This window comes from Musca vetustissima, unplaced genomic scaffold, assembly GCF_032173495.1.
Source record: "Musca vetustissima isolate MV318-11 ecotype Yass unplaced genomic scaffold, APGP_CSIRO_Mvet_v1 utg3598, whole genome shotgun sequence".
Classification (NCBI taxonomy): Eukaryota; Metazoa; Arthropoda; class Insecta; order Diptera; family Muscidae; genus Musca; species Musca vetustissima.
This window is the reverse complement of record NW_026876471.1, coordinates 85,487-106,408: the sequence shown is the minus strand read 5'-3', so window position 1 is coordinate 106,408 and position 20,922 is coordinate 85,487. Positions and strand designations below refer to the sequence as shown.

The following is a 20,922-nucleotide window of genomic DNA, read 5'->3' as shown; positions in this document are numbered from 1 at the left end:
CGCAACGAAGTTTAATTTTTAATAGAACAAAAAACAGCGCCCATCTGGGGTTTGAAATTTTTTGCTAAGAAAAAAAGCAGTGCTCATGTGGGGTTAGGGGTTTGTTTGCAAAGCGCCAAGCACAAAGCGCGAGGCTTTAAATATAGTAAAACACCCAGGCCAACTTGGGCTTTGAATTTTTCTGTATAAAAACCCGAGGCTTATATCTATTAATGCTTATATCTTAAAAAGGGTTATATCTTAAAAAGGGTTACAGATTTCCACTTCAAAATTTGCCTGAGTAAATTGGTTACATATACGCATTATCCCTATAAGAATTGGAGTGAAACAATGGGGAGAACTTACTCCCAATTATTAACACTTTGTGGCCCAATGTTGCCCACAGGCAACAAAATGTTTTAGAGGTTATATTTCATATGTAGCTAGTAGATATATGGGAAATTACAAAAATCTTTTAAATTCCTTGAAGCTGAGGTTTGCAAGGTTATAACTCGCGAAATATGAACATATTGCATATAATTTAAATTCAATTCTATAAAATGAAGTGTGCTTGTCAAAATCTTGAAATATTGGTAATAAATAATAAGTTGCGTGGAAGCTGTGATGGTGGTAATGTAAAAAAATGGGTGAAAATGTGTTGAAGCCAACGAGTTTTTTTGTGTTCGTTCCCGATTTGTGGCTAAACTACACAACGCACGCACATGTGATCAGTGACTAAGTTGCAGAATACCCCATGGACAATATGGTTCTAATGTATGATTTTTCGATATAATCACTGCATCCACCCAAAATGGATGCTGACATTTTGAAGCCGGATTTTCGGTGTTTTTTGAATTTTTCTTATAATTAGGATGCGCATCCAGATAATAGAATAAACTAATTATAGGATCGTAGAACTCGTGATTCTGCTTCGTTTAGTGTATATCTCATGAATGTGCTCACTGTAGCTTCTTTGCAATTGGGTTCCAAAGACGAAAATTTGGTGCGTAAATTTTTATAAAAAACATATTTTTTGAGTCTAAAATTAAGAAAGTCCATTCAAATTCCGTGGAACCCCGCGTGATTTTAGTTTTTTTACGTGCCGGATCGAATGAGCCCATCCATGTTCAATTCCGTCCAATAAAACGGCGGATATAAGTACCTTGAATGTGGAAAAAACTGCAAAAACTTATTTTGACAAATTCGCGTAAAAAATCGCGGTTTTCTTCGAATTAATTTTACATGCATTTATGCTTGTATTGTCAAATTCGCGAATCTGTGTGGAAATAGGTCAAAAATACATCGATACGCGAATAATATGCGTATTTTATCAAAAATTGATTGTGGAGGCACATCCGCGGTTCTTAACCGATCCTTTTAAAATAGGTGTCCGTTTGCGTATTTTCATAGGAGATTACTAAAATCGGATGCGCATAAAAATCGTATGCACGTTGCGTGATTTTTAGCCATTTTTAGGGTTTTTGCATAGTAAAGTGCATCGAGTGGCACACTTTGACCGCTAAATTAAACATCGAAAAATTAATAATTATTGAAAGACATTGATTCGGTTTATACGAAAATCGCATGCGCATCAACTGATTTCAACTAATTCGCGAATTGCAAGCTTTTCAATATTGATCATTTTTATGTATTGTAAGTGCAATATATTTAGCCATTAATGACGTCGAAACGCTTATCAGATGAATCTGCCGATATTTAACAATCATCTAAAAGAATTTGCAGAAGAAAGCGTCGTATATTTTAGAAGATTAAGGCAAAATCGTATCCTCTTAACCATACTAAAAAAATCGAAAATTCAAAAAAAAATTTGTTTTAATTCAAAAATTAATTTATTTTATTTTCCGATATCTTCATCTTTCTATTTGTTTTTCGCGACTATTAAACCGTATTTCAGTGTGATTTGACTAGTATGCAAAGAAAACAATGGTGTTTAAGCATTTGTGAAGAAATTCGCGAATTACAACGGATAGGAATCCATTTAATTTATATTTGAAATACAAGATTTAAAACCGCTATAACTTTTGTGCGCAGCATCCGAATTTGTGAACGCGAACAGATTTCGAATCAGCATATTTTTCTTAACCTATGTACCAAAAATCATAAATGTGCTCGCAAAAAATTTTTTCAAAATTTTTTTAATGGAATTTTAAAAGAATTTTGTAATTTCCCATATATTCTTTGTATTTCATACGTCAAGACTTGATTATCGACGACACATATCAAAAGAAAAATCAAAAAAATTCAAATTTTTGGTAAAGTTATGAGCTTTTCAATGTAGAGAAGAGGGCAAAAATGTGTACAGTACTAATTTGTGTATACAGTCCAAATTATTTAAATCGCTTCGCATTCGAAATGTACAAATTCTGTTATCAGAATTATTTTTGATTCTTGTAAAAATGAATATAGAGAATAATTTAAAATGATTTTTCGTCGATTTTTCATTTGGTTTTCTTGATATTGGGCTTTCATTTTTCAGAAAGAATGTACTGTATCTACCGAATGCAAGGATGTAGCGATCTCAAATTTTGTCCATATCCTATCTACGATAGATGCATTAAATCTGTGAACAGAAAATTGTTCTATGATTACGGAAAAAAAATCAGGGCTCAAAGGGTTAATATAATTTATCTTTACATAGAATAAAGAAACGCTTTTGGTTGGACACAAAAATTGCAGAATTGACTTTGCAGAAATTTTCGCAGTCCGCCATGCCATCCCATGGAAGTAAGATAGGCAAAATAAATTTCCAAAATTCCGCTCTAAACTAATATTATGAACATATTAGAATATCTTGAATAAATCTGTCCATAAAAGTATTTATGATACTCAGATAAGTACAAATCCAATCTTAAATTACCAGGAAGTAAAAATTGCGCCACGGGTCCCGCTAATATATATATATATATATATATATATATGATGGGCTTTATCGGTCCACGTTTAGGCATAGCTCCCATATATGGGTATCCCCCAATTCCCCCACCAAAAATTATTAACCCCCTTTTTATACCCTTCATTACACTGTGGTACAGGGATAATCGAGATAGACCCATGGTTCCTTTTGAGAATATGCATAGAATCACTTTTTTGGGAAAAATCGGTTGAGATTTAGATGTAGCTCCCATATATATTTTCGTCTGATTTAAGGTAAATGGGACACCAAAGTCCCTATATATCGTTCGATTTGCACGAAATTTGGCATAACGTACTGAATTGAGCTTAGAGTGATGTCTGCCAAGTTTCGTGAAAATCGATTCAGATTTCGATATATTTCGTCCGATTTTATGTAAATGGTGCACCAAAGTCCCTATGTATCTTTCAATTTGCACGAAATTTGGCATAGCGTACCGAATTGAGCCTAAAGTGGCGTCTGCCAAGTTTCGTGAAAACCAGTCCAGATTTAGATATAGCTCCCATATATAGTTTCATCCGATTTTATGTAATTGGTACATCAAAGTCCCTATATATCTTTCGATTTGCACGAAATTTGGCACGACGTACTGAATTGAGCCTAGAGTGATGTTTGCAAAGTTTCGTGAAAATTGGTCCAGATTTCGATATAGCTCCCTTATATATTATCGATTGATTTTAAGTAATTGACGCACCAAGGAATCAATATGTGGCTGATAGGAACAAAACGTACTGAAATTAGTATAACCTAACAAGAAATATAGCTTCCATATATATTTTCGTCCGATTTTAAAACGACATTTACATTAGAACTTTTTACCGGGTTAACCCACTTTATGAGGATTTATATGACATATATACAATGGAATTGACAATTGAAACCCGCTGGGTTAACGAAATCCGGTTAAATGTAAACGTACTGTAAGTAAAGGGTGCATTAAACTCCTCATGTTTTCAGATTGACATGAAATTGCACGTCGTACAAAATTTAGCATAGAATACCGTAACAAACAAATGACATGTTTATTGATTGATCTTAGTCGATTCACATTTAGATAAGTATTACATATTTTATTTCATCCAATTTCATGTTAATGGTCCTCTTTAATATACCCATAGTGGTGAAGGGTATCATATAGTCGGCCCGTCCGACTTTACTACTTTCCTTACTGGTTTATATTGAAATAGTTATCCGATTTGTTCCGCGCATTTAGGCCTAGGCCTAGACCCTGTGTTGGACGTACCAGAAAGAGTGGATCGATATTCCCCATCTTCGAACTTGAACTAAGTGTGGAAGAAATAATAAGGTAGACAAAGTTTGGATGAAATTAAAATTTACGGAAACGGATTTGGTCCAAAGAAACATGGGGTCTAGAACCAATATTTCGATGAGGCCATTAGCCATAAGCTGAAATTTGTATTTGGTGTACATTATGGTTACATCATCCGTTTTTAGAAATGTCGGTATAGGTCCACTTAACGCTTTTTCACTTGTTTATTTTTCTATAGAAAACTCAATTCCATTTGATATTAAATGTTATCTTTCAATAATTTAAAAATCCTTCAACCAAGAGTGCCATGTGTATGACCCAGTAAAACAGCTTTCACCACATCTTCACTTGATATATTTATTAAATAAATACAATCACTATTATATTGACATCAAATGCACACACGTGTACATACTCGTCTATATGGTTTCTTTACTTGTTGTTGTTGTTATTGTTACTGTTTGTTTTAATATTACTTGTCAAAAACATATTGCAGCTATGCATGGCTAAAAATAATTCAATACCAACAACCTGTGCTGTATGGTGTTTCGAGGACAAACAAGAACAATTTTTTAATATATATTTTTTAATTTTTCACTTTTTATTTGCAGCATGCTTTTAGGAGCATTTCCGATTAGCTCGAAAAATTCATCAGCCACGTCCGCCAACAAAAGCGGAAGATGTCGGTTTTGCTTTTTATGCGGCGGTTATGTTTTGTTTTTGGTCTTGGGTGCAGCGATGTTCTCAGCCATTGAAGCGCCAAAAATTGATGTGATTTCGCAACGAGTGGAAACATTTCGAAATCAATTTCTGGATAAACATGCGTGTTTAAATGGTAAGTTCGAAAGTGATTTGTTATTGGATGTTAAATTTTATTGAAATGTATATTGTATATAATTGTTTTCCATAAGAATTTAAAAATTAAAAAAAATTAAACACAGATTTTTTCTATAAAAATAAAGACAGACTTAAACTTTTTAAAGAAAATTTCTCACCTCAAGGGAGTGAAAATGTCAATGCCGACTTTATTCCATCTACATCTAAAAATATCAGGGTTCCACTAGTTAACAATTGTTTTTGTTCTATTGTTACTGGTGGCTGTAGCGTGAGAATTCGATTTCCTCATTTCTAAGCAATCTTATCTTATTCTTATTATTCTTATTCTAATGCTTATCAGTAGAAATTTCTCTAAAGAAAATGATCATGTCGCATGCCTGTAAATTTGTACAGACATACAAACCATACATACAGTCTTGTGTAATTCATATTCTTTGTAATGTACATGCAATTTGAATGTACCCCCATAGACTTGTGTTCGCCGTCCTATAGTTGTCTAAATTTTTAAACGTTACATAATTAGTCATATGTCTAAACGGGACAAAAAATAGCTGATTTGCTTCTTTTATTTATTTTTTTGGAATATAAACAATAAACACAACAACAATGGCAAGACAACAATAACAATATAAGAATATGATACAATCAGATTCATTCTTAGCTGCATCAGAAGCAAATATTCTGAAAAAAAATTAAATTGTAAGCTATGCTAAGATTGATGAGGGAAGAAAGCTAGGGTTGCCATCGAAAAATAAATATGTTTCTACCAAAATGGTATAGAAACATATTTCATATATTTTAAAGATAGGAAGCCCTACGAGAAAATTTTGAAAAAATAAAATAAATAAATCTGCAGTCAGTCTGGTGATTTTTCCTTTAAGAAAAAATGAGCCTGTGTTCTTTTTCTATAGAAAAAATTATGATACCCTTCACCACTTTGGTATATTCTAATAGATGTCGAAGGCATATTGACATGAAATTGAACGAACTCAAATATGTGGTCTTTATCAATATGTGAAACGGCTAACACCAATCCGTACATATATTCTGAAACCTACGATAAGTTTCATTTCATTCGGGCAGATTTAGAATTGTTTGCGTATAATAAGACAAATTTATGTAACACTTGATACACGCTATTCGTGTACTTGATACACTGTTCAAAATTTAATCTCAATAAAGCACCCGTTCGAAGTATATATGCACCAATTTCAACAAAACGTAATAACGTCATTCTAGTCTCAAGTTGATACGTTGTGCAAACTTTCGCGTCAATCGGACAAACATTAAAAGTTTGGTGCACCATTTACCTAAAATCGGACGAAATTATATATGGGAGCTATATCTAAATCTGAACCGATTTTTACAAAACTTTGCACACATCAGTCTAGGCTGAATTCAGTACGCTGTGCCAAATTTCGATTAAATCGGAAGATATATAGGGACTTAGGTGCACCATTTACCTTATATCGGACGAAAATATATATGGGAGCTATATCTAAATCTGAACCTATTTTTACAAAACTTTGTACACATCAGTCTAGACTGAATTCAGTACGCCGTGCCAAATTTCGTGCAAATCGAAAGATATATAGGGAGTTAGGTGCACCATTTACCTTAAATTGGACGAAAATATATATTGGAGCTATATCTAAATCTGAACCGATTTTCATGAAACTTAGCCCACATTATTATAGACGCAATTCAGTACGCTGTGCCAAATTTCGTGCACATCGAAAGATATATAGGGTCTTTGTTGCACCAATTACCTTAAATCGGATGAAAATATGTATGGGATATATATATATATATAAATCTGAACTGATTTTCCTGAATGCCAAAATTTGTGCAAATCGAAATATATATAGGGACTTTGGTATCCAATTTACCTTAAATCGGACGAAGATATATATGGGAGCTATATCTAAACCTGAACCGATTTTCACGAAACTTTGCACACTTTGTACGCTGTGCCAAATTTCTTGCAAATCGAAAGATAAATACGGACTTTGGTACACCATTTACCTTAAATCGTACAAAAATATATATGGGAGCTATATCTAAATCTGAACCGATTTTTCCCAATTTCAATAGGTTTATCCTTGGGCCAAAGAAATGAGCTATGCCAAATTTCATCTAATTCGGATCATAAATTCGACCTGTACTTTTTTTACAATTTAACATGGACAGACGGACGGACATGCATAAATCGACTTAGAAAGTGATTCTATGGATATTCTCAAAAGGAATTATGGGTCTATCTCGATTATTTTTGCCTGTTACAAACATATGCACAAAGACATAATACCCTGTAACACAGTGTGGTGAAGGGTATAAAAATGGGCTGGTGTTCTTTTTCTATAGAAAAAATTCAAATCTCCAGATCGAAATCTCCCATTTGTGTGCCAGTTGGCTTCTGTGTTTTTCTACAGAAAAAATCATTTGGGTACTTTTTTCTGACACTTTTTTATAACAAAATTCAACGACCTATTTGGGCGCCGTTTTCCCCTATAAAAAATCCAAAGCCCCAAGTGGGCGGAGACTTTTTATATTATAAATTCAAAGTCCCAGTTGGGCGGATATTTTTGTCTGTAGAAAAAAAATTCAAAGGCCCCCAGATGGGCCATGTTCGGCGGAGACTTTTTTCTATAAAAAATCAAAGCCCCCCTTGGTCAAATATATTTTTCTACAGAAAAAAAATAAAGCCCCAGTTGGACGGATACATTTTTCTATAGAAAATAATGCAAAGTCCAAGATGAACGGAGACATTTTTCTTTAGAAAAAAATCCAAAGCGTTGATTTTTCTATAGAAACAGTTGGTTGGGCGGAAGAAATGCAAAGCTCCAGTTTTTCTATAGTAAAAAGCGCTTGTTAAGCGTGAGCGATTTTTTCTGTAAAAAAATTCAAAGTCCCAGTTGGGCGGAGACTTTTTTCTTTATAAAAAATCAAATAATAGAAAATAATCCAAGGCCCTTATAAGGGTTAATTTTTCAATAGAAACAATACAAAGTCCCAGTTTGTCAGAGACTTTTTTCTACAAAAATACATCGAAAGCCCTAGTTGGGCGGAGACTTTTTTCTATGGAAAAAATTCTAAGCTTCAGTTTTTCCCTATAGAACAAAATTCTAAGCCCTTGCTAAGCCATTTATCAAAAAAAAAAAATCAAAGCCCCAGTTGGAGGGAGACTTTTATTCTATAGAAAATGATTCTGGGGCTTTTTTTAATCTTTTTGTATAGAAAAATATTAAAGCCCTAATTAGGCAAAGACTTTTTACAGGAAAATTCATAGACCCCAGTTGGACGGAGACATTTTTCTATAAAAAACAAAATCTGAGATTCAAGCACCACTTAAACGGAGACTTTATTCTATAGAAAGAATTCAAAGCTCCACTTGGGCAAAGACTTTTTTCTATAGAAAAAGAATCAAAGCGGAGATCGCTGTTATTTTCTATAGAGAGTTTTATCTATAGAAAAAATGTCAAAGCTCTAGTTATTCGGAAACGAATCTCCAGATAAGCAGAAAAAAATCTAAGCGAATAAAATCGAGTTCCCTATTGGAGGGTGTTTTTTTTTTAGGTGGGATAATCTCGAATATCTCCTATAGAAAAAATCAAAGCCCTGGTTGAGCAAGTTGTTGTGGTTACAAAATTATGAATGTCATGAGATGTATAATGTTTTTTTTCGAAAACAATTCCGATTTAGACGCAGCTCCCCTATATAAATATTTCCGTTCGATTTTATGTAAATGGTGAACGAAGTATATTGTATTGAGTCTAGAATGACGTAAAGATTAAAGATATTTTATTTCCTGGAGCCCTCTAAAGGGCTATTTGTCTAAGAAATAAAATCCGATAATTTTCCTGTTTTGGAAACCGACCATTTTCTTATTTTGGAAAGAAAATGGCAACACCATTGGCTGCTCAAATGGAATGATACTTCTTCATCAGGCGTAACAGAAAAAAATGACAAAAAATGCAAACGAAAACGAAATATGAGATAATACAGTAACGTAATGAGTGAAAAAAATATGAATACCAAAACAGAACTCAACAAAAAACCGACGAATAAATAAACAACAGATAACAGACAAGCTGAAATTTGAATTGGTATTTTAGTCTGATCGTAGACATGGAAGGGTGTATATAGCTCTGTGAAAAAAATTAAGACGGTTTTAAACAAAAAAAAATTTAATACAAATAAAAAAATATTTGTTGAAAGTACAAAAATATTACAAAATTAAATAAAACATAAAAATACCAAAAAATGCCACTTAAAGAAGGTTACGACAATTTAGAAGGCTATGATAATGGCCAAATTGAATATCAAACGCATACATTAGCCCCGCCGCCAATTGATCGTTTAATATCGATGTCGGATCCAAGTATTTATAAAAAATCGACAACAACAGCAACAACATCTCATAATTATCGTAAAAAATCAAATATAAGTTTAAATAACGGTGTCAGTATCGGTTCAATATGTTTAATACGTCCAACATATCAAGATTCGGATGACGGTACAACGGCACATCTAATGCCCGGTTTATCGAATGATTGTTGTCCGCCACAATATCGAAAGCAACGAATACTTTTTGTAACGTTCGTTTTATTTTATATTGGATTTTTAGCAATGGGTGCTATTCTATTTCGAAATATAGAACATCCTGTGGAGTTGCAAGAGCGTGCTGCCATAACCGCCTTGAGAAATAAGTTTTTAGAGAAATATACACAAGTAAAAGGTGAGATGGTGTAAACTGTATTCGTATTAGATCGAAGGGGAATATCGGGATCGGCATAACGAGATCTGTTAATGACAAATATTTCAGGCGGTATGTTATATAAGAGCTATTGTATGATGTTTTCCTGAAAATAAAATATATGGGAGCTATATCTAAATCTGAACCGATTTTTACGAAACTTAGCACACATCATTCTAGACATAATTCAGTAGGCTGTGCAAATCGAATGATATATAGGGACTTTGTACACCATTTACATTAAATCGAACGAAAATATATATGGGAGCTATATCTAAATCTGAACCAATTTTTCCAAATTTCAATAGGGTTCGTCCTTGGGCCGTCGGGTAATAAATGCGACATGTACTTTGTTTACAATTTAACATGGACAGACAGACGGATGGACGGACATGCATAAATCGACTTAGAATGTGATTCTATGCATATTCTCAAAAGGAACCATGTGTCTAATAGCGGTTACAAACATATGCACAATGATATAATACCCTGTACTACAGCGTGGTGAAGAGTATAAACAGGCTATGCTTTTAAACTTACCGCGAACGGAGAGGGACCTTTGTATTAATTACAGACAGATTTTACTTTTTGCTTTATACGAGGTATATATTTTTATCAAAGAGGTTTTGGATTTTTTTGTTGATCCAATCGGTTATTCAAATAACTTTAAATGTAAATTTACAAATTTATAAAATATTGACCCTTTGTTGTACCAGAAGGCTTGGAAAATATAATAGGTTGTATACAGTTTGGTTCAAATCGGGAGTGGTACCAGAAGGAGTGGACCAATGGGTCCAATCTTCGGACTTGATCTAGGCTTGATAAAGGTAATAGGTTGTTCAAAGGTAATAGGTTGCTCCAAATTGTCCGTAACGGACAAAAAAAACGATGAGTCACATTTTTGCCGTATCAAAGTGTATATACCCTCATTAGCCATAAGGCTGTGGGTATACAAATGAGGAAGCAGAATATTCTACTAAATAATATTCCAGTGACCAATCAATGATTTCGTCCGATTCAGTTCTCATATGGCATAATTAAAGTTCTGACGTGATAAAAGTAACTTATAATACATGAAACAATAAATGACAATTTTCCTAATACTCCAATCCAATGGTATTCAAAATAATCCCGATAAAACTATTACTACTTTTAATAAATACTAAATCATGCCGATTGAGTAAAGTTCTCTATATAGATTATTTAATGGATTATAATTATGGGATATAAAAGAAATGCAAATATAGACAAAGTTATAGGTAGAGACAACTGTTTAAATACTTATTGAGTAAATTATTTGTTATAATGAAACCCTAGTCTCGTGAATTTTATTCTTTATTGGCATTGGTGGTAAAATAATTGTTAAATTTATTATCCATTTCGAAATAGACTACTCAAACAAATGCACTATAGCCAGAGATCCCATTTTTTGGCCATAATTAAAGCAGTGGGTTTATGAAATAAATAAATATCATATATTAGAGTTTTGAGGATTCTTATTAAATTAAATATGGTAAATCAAACATGGAGGTCAAATTTTTTAAAAATTATAGTCATCAAATTATTTTTGAACACGTTTTCTAGAGCTATGGTCTCTGATTATAAATATGAATTCAAAATTTCGGATCAAACATAAGAAAAACCCAGTTAGGAAAGTTCAAAAGTCGGACGGGACCGACTATATGATACCCTTCACCACTTTGGGTAAACACAAGAGATGTTAATATATACAATATCCTGTAGATAGAACAGACATAGAATCTTGGGAGGGCCATTTAGATGAAGTCGGGCGAAATTAAATGTGCAATCTAGATAGATATTTGAATCAATTAAAAAAACCCCATACATATACCATTCTGAAATCAATGAAAAATTGCATGTCAAACGGGCAGACTTGGATTCTTTGGTGTACCATTTGTATGAAATCGAGTAAAACCATTTACATTAAATCGAACGAAAATATATATGAGACCGAAAACAAAATCTGAACCGATATCAACAAACCTTATCACACATAATTTTTTCCTCAATTGCATTCGCTGTCTCACTCGGACAAATATTTGGAGTTTGGTGTATCATTCACAAAAAATCGAACGAAACTATATATGGGAGCTATATCTGAATCTGAACCGATTTTAACAAAACTTCACAAACATAAGTCTGGACCTAATTCAGTACTCTGTGCAAAATTTTGTCCCAATCGGACAAATATTGGGAGTTTGATGCATCATTCACATAAAATCGGACGAAACTATATATGGGAGCTATATCTAAAACTGAACCGGTTTTTTAAAATTTCAATAGGGTTCGTCCTTGTGAGCTGTGCCAAATTTCATCAAATTCGGATCATAAATGCGAACTTTGTTCACAAAAATACATGCAAGGACGGCAGGAGGACATGCGTAAATCGACTCAGAAAATCATTCTATGCTTATTCTCAAAAGGAACCATGGGTCTACCTCGATTCCTTTTGCCTGTTACAAAAATATGCACAAAGACATATGGGTGAAGGTGAAGGGTATAATTAAATATTTCATTTCATGGTAGTAAATAATATCATGAAATCGATGGTTTATGTTTAACTATGAAATGCCATAATGATTTTATATATACGACCTACCCTAAAACTTGAGTCAATATTAATATTACGGCATTCAAAATACTAAACTAAAGTCGATTTGTTTGAAAAACGCTCACAAAGCGCCGAACATGTCGAAATTTAGAGGAACCGTTATATGGGGACTGCCCTTAAAAGTGCATCAAAAATTATCATTTTTGGTAGGAAGATTTGCTACCCAATAATAGCACAAAATATCAAATTACAGTCAAATTCGTTGTTAATAAAAGGCCATTTTAATTTTTTCAATTTTTATATGAAATTTATAACGGCTATGTATACCCTACACAACTATGTTGTCAGGGTATTATAGCAATGTGTATCCGCAAGTGTTTGTAAAAGCACGAAATATTGATCCTAGACCCAACTTTAAGTGTGCCGATCATCATATTCCGACTAGCTGAGTCGATCTAGACAAGTGTGCCCGTCCGTCCGTTTGGCCATTATAAATGTAAACACTATACAGACCACAATTATGGCCCAATCGTTCTGGTATTTATAGAATGAAATGGACCAACAACTTTATTTCTGTCTGTTTTTCTGGACGCTCTATAGGCAACAATTATAAACCGAACTTCACGAAATTTTACACAGATGAAGGGGGTTGACGATGAGGCAACAATTTAAATAAGCTGTTATTAATTAATTTGTTCCGAAAAGTATAAATTTCTAAGTGAATTGTGAAAGCGATTTATAACACGTCATTGAAAATAGAAAGTAGAAAATTAAGAAAACCTAAAAAAGAAGCTTATCCAGTTTCAAGCGACATCAAAAAGAGTCGGAGTCGTATTCCGTCACTTTACCAGCAGGAGTGAAATCCCCCTGGTAGAGTTAAAATAGATTCCATTTCGATTATTCTGATGCCTGAATTAGTACCCAAAAGCTATTAAATGCTTGATTGAGTAATTCCGACTATGATTTTTATACCCTTCACCACACTGTGGTACATGGTAGTATGTCTTTGTGCATATGTTTGTAACAGGCAAAAGGAAACGAGATAGACACATGGTTCCTTTTGAGAATAAGCATAGAATCACTTTCTGAGTCGATTTACGCATGTCCGTCCGTCTGTCCGTCCATGGATTTTTGTGAACAAAGTACAGGTCGCATTTATGATCCGATTTGCATGAAATTTGGCATAAATCACTTATTTGGCCCAAGGACGAACCCTATTGAAATTTACGCATGTCCGTCCGTCTGTCCGTCTATGGATTTTTGTGAACAAAGTACAGGTCGCATTTATGATCCGATTTGCATGAAATTTGGCATAAATCACTTATTTGGCCCAAGGCCGAACCCTATTGAAATTGGGAAAAATCTGTTCAGATTTAGATATAGCTCCCATATATATATTCGTCCGATTTAATGTAAATGGTGCACAAAAGTACCTATATATCTCTCGATTTCCACGAAATTTGGCACAGCGTAATTAATTAGGTCTAAAATGGCGTGTGTTAAGTTTACTGAAAATCGATTCAGATTTAGATATAGCTCCCGTATATATTTTCGTCCGATTTAATGTAAATGGTCCACTAAAGTGCCTATATATCTATCGATTTGCACGAAATTTGGCACACCGTAATGAATTAGGTCTATAATGATGTGTGTTAAGTTTCCAGAAAATCGGTTCAGATTTAGATATAACTCCCATATATATTTCCGTCCGATTTAATGTAAATGGTGCACCAAAGTCCCTTAAAATCTTTCGATTAGCACGAAATTTGGCACAGCGTAATGAATTAGGCGTAGAATCATGTGTGTTAAGTTTCCTGGAAATCGGTTCAGATTTAGATATAGCTCCATATATATTTTCGTCCGATTTAATGTAAATGGTGCACAAAATTCCCTTATAATCGTTCGATCAGCACGAAATTTGGCACAGTGTAATGAGTTAGGTCTAGAATAATGTGTGTTAAGTTTCGTCAAAATTGGTTCAGATTTATATATAGCTCTATATATATTTTCGTCCCATTTAAGGTAAATGTTGTACCAAAGTCCCTCAATATCTTTCGGTTTGCACGAAATTTGGCACAGCGTAATGAATTGCAGAATTACATGTTTATGGATCCAATTTCATTTTAATGGTCCTTTAAAAATGCGACGTCTCTTAGGATTCATCTGTTAAATATACCCAAAGTGGTGAAGGGTATCATATAGTCAGCTCCGTCCGACTTTACTACTTTCCTTACTGGTTATTTATGTATCCAAAATATAAGATATTCCAACATCTTATTAAAATTATATCGTGCAGACCTAATGTCAAATATTTGAATATATATTCTAATGATTTCTTTTATCCTCGATTATTGATTATATTTTGTTTCTTGCAGATGATGATTTGGAGGAATTCCTTAAAGCTGTCATTACGGCCAATGATCGTGGCATATCACCGCTACGCAATGCCACTAATGAAATGAATTGGAGTTTTGGCCAAGCCTTATTTTTCTCCAGTACTGTTATAACAACAATTGGTAAGCTGAAAATTGATCAACAGACTTATACATAATTTTCCAATACAAAAATAACATTTATTCCCATAGGTTATGGTCACGTAACACCCCTCAGTCAAACGGGTAAAATATTTTGCATGATTTATGCGGCAATTGGTATACCGTTGACACTGGTCCTGCTGAGTGCCATGGTTGAGAAATTGTTAATACCGGCTAATTGGCTATTGGGCAAATTAAATTCGAGATTAGGTCATTTGTATCAACCGTTTAATATTCGTGTTATGCACTTGACCATTGTGGGTAAGTTGGAGGAGTTACACTTGGAGGATTTGTGTTATTTTAACTATCGTTTCTCTCCGCTCTCCCCTCATTTCAGTGATAATTGTTCTATTGTTATTCTTTGCCATACCAACTGCTGTTTTCAGTTATTTGGAACCAACATGGGGTATACTGGATGCCTTCTATTATTGTTTCATCTCGTTAACGACAATTGGCTTGGGTGATTATATACCCGGTGATGGTGTTTCCATTGATAATCGTTCGTTATATAAAATGTTAATTACCGCCTATTTAGTATTGGGTAAGTATTTGTAATGCAATTAAATGGAAATTTCGTGATAAGGAGAGGTAGAAGAATATTTTGTATGTCAATCGAAATGAGATCATGGAAGAACGGATGAAAGACAAAATGATTGAAGAAATGCAGAACTTTAAATGAAATTTTATACATTATGAACCAGAAAATTCCTTATTACAGCAAAATTGGCGTGAAACGTAAATGATAACATCAAAATAGAATCAAACTTAAAAATGTACGTTGGGCGCCAAAATAACCAAAATTTTGTTATTGTTTAGAAGACATATTTAATATGAGTAAATCGACTTTGAACCTGTTCCATCACAAGTATTTTTTATTATTATGAAAAAAAACTTAAATTTAAAAAACACTCCGCCAACGAAATTTTCCCAAAGAACTGCATTTCCCATTGAAATTAAGAAAACAATGGCGGTGCACATGCTAACGAAAACATTGTATTATACATTCAGAAGGTTATAGACCCTGCAGTCAAAACATGAATTGGCATATTTCGAATTCTTTTCAGGTAATGCCCCATTTTGTACAGCAAACAAAGTTTGAATCCAATTGAATTTCGACTTTCATTCGAGAAGATATTTGGTTAAGCCTTATTTTTTATACCCTCCGCCATAGAGAATAAAATTTTCAATCATAAATGGAAAGCGAAAGATTTTGGAAAGTGTACCTTAAAAAAACTGTTGGGAAATATATTAAATAAATGGACCTAAACCGGAAATGATTTCCAATGTTACCTTGTAAACAACTTGACACCAGAAATACTAACCTGCTATCACTGTTTAATGGTATATGTTCCACAAATGTCTACCAACATTTACTGGCAATGATGTTTCCAACCAAACTGTCAATCAGTGCTTACTTTACTTACTTAGCTGGCTTGTTACAGAACGGTTGTTCCATAAGCCGAGCTTAAAAAAGATTTCCAAGTGCGTCGGTCTTGTGGGCAAGTCCACCAATTTGGAAGACCACGTTCCAAGATGTTGTTTTCTACTTGGTCTTTCCATCTAATTCGTGGCCTTCCTCTTCTACGGGAACCATCAGTAGGCTCATTTTTATATGCCTTTTGAGCTGGGGCATTTTCATTCATCCGCACAACATGGCCTAGCCACCGTAGTCGCTGCAGCTCAATACGACTGACTATGTCGATGTCCGCGTATAAATTGTAAAGCTCGTGGTTCATTCGACGCCGATATTCACCGTCGACGCAGATCGGTCCGTAGACCTTTCGGAGAATTTTTCTCTCAAACACCCCAAGAGCTGCCTCATCTTCTTGCGCAAGTACCCATGCCTCTGATCCATATAATAGCACGGGTAGTATCAGCGTTTTGTGAAGTGTGAGTTTGGTCCGGCGGGAGGTGGCCTTGTTTCTAAACTGCTTACTTAGACCATAGTAGCATCTGTTGGCCATCACAATCCTTCTCCGAATTTCAAAACTGAAGTAATTCATTATATCAATGCCATCGGCGAGGCGAGTAACATGTGATGTTTGGTGTACAGAATGCCATTTCTGTTCACATTTGCGTCTCGTATGACCTTTTCCAGTAGGATGTTAAAAAGATCACACGACAAACTGTCACCTTGTCTGAATCCTCGTTCGGTATTGAAGGGCTCCGATAGGTCCTTTCCTACTTTCACTGCTGACCTTGTGCCACTTAAAGTTATCCTGCAGAGCCGTATTAATTTTGCAAGGAATACCGAACGCAGACATGGCTTTAAACACCTCTGAACGCATAGGGCTGTCGAATGCGGCTTTATAGTCGACGAATAGGTGGTATGTGTCGATGTGTTTTTCGTGAGTCTTTTCCAGGATTTGGCGCAGAGTGAAAATCTGGTCAATGGTGGATTTGGCAGGTCTGAAGCCACATTGGTATGGTCCGATGATGTCATTGACCATTGGCTTCAATCGTTCACACAGCACATTGGATAGCACTTTTTATGCGATGGGAAGGAGACTTATTCCCCTATAGTAGGCACATATCGTCTTGTCTCCTTTTTTGTGCACGGGACACAGGATGCTGAGGTTCCAATCTTTGGACATGCATTCATCTAGCCAAATAGTGCTAATCAACTGGTGCATGCTCCTGACCAGCATCTGGCCACCAGTCTTGAATAGTTCGGCTGGTAACCCATCGGCTCCTGCTGCTTTGTTGTTCTTGAGCCGATTAATTGCTTTTATGACATCATCTTGGCTAGGTGGTATACACTCTATACCATCATCTCTTATTGGTTCTGGGATATCTTCTTCATCGCCACTATTTGATAATAGAAGCTTTTCGAAATGCTCCTTCCAGATCCTCAACACGCTGTCTGTATCTGTCACCAGGTTTCCTTCTTCATCTCTACAGGAGGATGTGCCTGCACCCAAGCCTTCGGTTTGGTGCTTTACTCGTTGGTAAAATTTCCGGACTTCATTCTGACTCCTGTACATCTCGATTTGCTCACGCTCACGTTTTTCTTGTTCTTTCTTCTTTTTTCTGAAAACACGTTTCTCCTCTCTCCTTTTCTCCCGATAATTCTCCATCACGTTACGTGTTGCTACTCTCTTGAGGGTTGCCCTATACGCTGCGTTTTTCACATCAGTAGCATTATGACACTCCTGATCGTACCATGGGTTTCTTGGTGGTGGTTTTTGGTACCCAATTGTTCTTTTTGCTGCAGTTTGTAGGGAGTGGGAAATTCTTTGCCATTGTGATTCTATACTATTATCGGGACAAGAAGTGCTTTCTTCAAGCAGATGGGTAAGTTGAGCGGAGTAGGCCTCGGCTACCTGTTGTGTTTGCAGCTTTTCGACGTCGAGTTTCCGTGTTGTATTAGATCGCACCTTTGCTGCAACATTAAGACGGGTGCGTACCTTGGCTGCCACAAGGTAATGGTCCGAATCGATATTCGCTCCTCGGATCGATCGGACGTCTAAAACACTGGATGAATGCCTTCCGTCTATCACAACATGATCAATTTGATTTCTCGTTACATGATCAGGAGAGATCCAGGTGGCCTTGGGTATATCGAGATGCTTGAATCTGGTGCTGCTAACTACCATGTTTTTTGCTGCCGCGAAGTCAATCAACCTCATGCCGCTGTCTTCATGAAGGCTGAATTTTCCGACGGTGGGGCCAAAGATATTTTCCTTTCCGATTTTTGCATTAAAATCTCCTAGCAGAATTTTAATGTCATGGCCAGGGCAACGGTCATATGCTGTTTCTAGGCGCTCGTAAAATATGTCTTTAGTCTGTTCATCTTTATCTTCGGTCGGAGCATGGGCGCAAATTAGACTGATGTAAAAGAACTTCGCTTTTATACGGATTATAGCAATTCGCTCATCTACTGGAGTGAATCTGGAGACGAGGTCTTTTATTCTCCTGTTAACCATAAATCCGCAGCCAATTTCATGTCTCGTTTCATGGCAGCTATACTACATTTTTTTATAGTTCTTATGGGTGAACTCGCGGCACATATTAGCTCACTATTTCATCGGGTGATGAGAATAGCTCCCCAGGTGGCACCGCGGGGAGGTCAGTGCCCACAATTGAGATGAAAGAGGGACCAAGATAAGCCTGGACTTCGCCATGTTAAAGCCAATCAGAGCCGTTGCTTGGTATCTAATATCCCCTACGCCACCCCGTCAACCAGTGCTTCCGTTCGATAAAAAAGTTCAACCCAAAAAGTAATCAGTAAGGATTACTTTGGGTACATACTAGAGATGCTCATATGTACAATATCCTTTAGATAGACTAGGCATACAATCTTTGGAGGACCATTGAAATGGAATCGGACGATATTAACTGCGTACATAGATATTTGAAATAAATTTAAACAACCCATACACATCCTAATCTGAAATTTATGAAAACAATTGAACGTCAATATGTATAGGATCTATATAAATAGACGTATTTGACCAACCGTGGCATCCACCATTTGGTATGGTGCAACACTCTGCGCTACCCAAAATTTATCTCGAAACAAAATCCAATACACGTTATTCAAGGTTCGATTTGGTACGTTGTACACAAATTCGTTACTTCGTACATCATTGTGATGAAATCATATATATATATATATGGAAGCTATATTTAAACCTGAAACGTCTTCAACCGATTCCAACCGATTCAATAGTACGTGCCATGCTAAGTACATTTTTGCTTAAACCTTTGGTTTGGATTGGCCGATGATTACCAACATTTCAGTGAATTTAAATTAAGGACCGTAGTATCTAAAAACGTAAAGAACTTTAAAACATGCTAAGTCGACTTAGCATACTATGGTTCGGAGGCGTCGATATGTGACCTATATTTAAATCTAAACGCAGACGTCAACCTGCAGTAATTTCAGGACGCTGTGCAAAATTTTGTATCAATCGTATGGTGCTCCATTTACACAAAATCTGAGGAAACTATATATCTGAATCGAAACCAATTCCAACAAAACTTCGCATAAGTAAATGTTGACCTAATTCAGTACGCTGTGCAAAATTTTGCACCTATCGTTCTAAATTTGACTCTACGGTGCTACAATTAAATAAAATCGGACGAAACTATTTATGGGAGCTTATCTAAATCTGAACCGATTCCAACAAAATTTCGCCTACACCAATCTGGACCTAATTCAGTACTCTGTTTACAATTTTGCCTCAATCGGAGTAATATTGGCAGTATGTTGCTCCATTTACATAAAATCGGTTCGTCCTTGGGCCAAATAAGTGACATGTGTCAAATTTTATCCAAATCGGATCACAAATGCGACCTGTACTTTGTTCACAAAAATACACGGACGGACGGACTTGCATAAATCGTATCAGAAAATAGAATCATTTTCTGATTCCATATTTTCAAAAGGAACCATGAGTCTATCTCGATTCCTTTTGCCTGATACAAACATATGCACAAAGACATAATACCCTGTACCACAGTTGGTGAAGGGTATAATAAGTACTAGCGGGGTGTTTTTGGGTTTCTGTCTTGTGACGACAATGCTCGATGTTCGGTTGAGCCGAATTGTTATTATTCATTAAATTTCAACATAAAAACGATAAACATTTTATTATTTTTCATGTTTTTTTTTTTCTTTCAGGTCTCATTGCTATGATGCTGGTCTTAACAATATTTTATGATATTCCACAATTGAATTTGGGTCAACTGTTTACCGAAAGTACACTTGGCGAAACTGAAAAGTTACGATTAGCAGGAAATAATACAACATGCTATTCTGGACCGTCTGGCCTGTATATGCCGCAGCGTAACGAAGATACAAGACGTGCCGTTGTACGTATTCGCCCACATGGTGGTGATGATTCACCCAGTCCCGATGAGGTACCATCTTCGTCATCACAGAGCAGAGATTTACGTATGCCATAAGTAAGAGAAAGTTGACGATAACTGAAAGAAGCAGGAAAAAATAAAACACTGTTTTAAGTATTCGGAATACTGGTCTCATTGCACACATACTCTCTTTATAGTCATCATTTTAATATGGGTGCATACTACATA

The 20,922-nt window shown here is 35.3% G+C and overlaps 1 protein-coding gene across 1 annotated transcript; it reads left to right on the top strand.

Moving 5' to 3' along the window:
* The first annotated feature begins 4,792 nt into the window (after positions 1-4,792).
* On the top strand, positions 4,793-20,790 carry LOC133321032 (potassium channel subfamily K member 1-like). The gene is made up of 5 exons (XM_061530136.1): positions 4,793-5,016; positions 14,722-14,862; positions 14,932-15,141; positions 15,218-15,421; positions 20,507-20,790. Exons 1-5 carry the CDS (start codon positions 4,794-4,796, stop codon positions 20,788-20,790), a joined length of 1,062 nt encoding a protein of 353 aa, XP_061386120.1. The 5' UTR covers position 4,793.
* Positions 20,791-20,922: the final 132 nt, after the last annotated feature.

Excerpts from the sequence above, each read along its gene's own strand:
- LOC133321032 (XM_061530136.1), top strand. The coding sequence starts at position 4,794 with ATGCTTTTAGGAGCATTTCCGATTAGCTCGAAAAATTCATCAGCCACG. Across the intron at positions 5,017-14,721 it reads TAAACATGCGTGTTTAAATG|ATGATGATTTGGAGGAATTC; the intron begins GTAAGTTCGAAA and ends TGTTTCTTGCAG. Across the intron at positions 15,422-20,506 it reads TACCGCCTATTTAGTATTGG|GTCTCATTGCTATGATGCTG; the intron begins GTAAGTATTTGT and ends TTTTTCTTTCAG.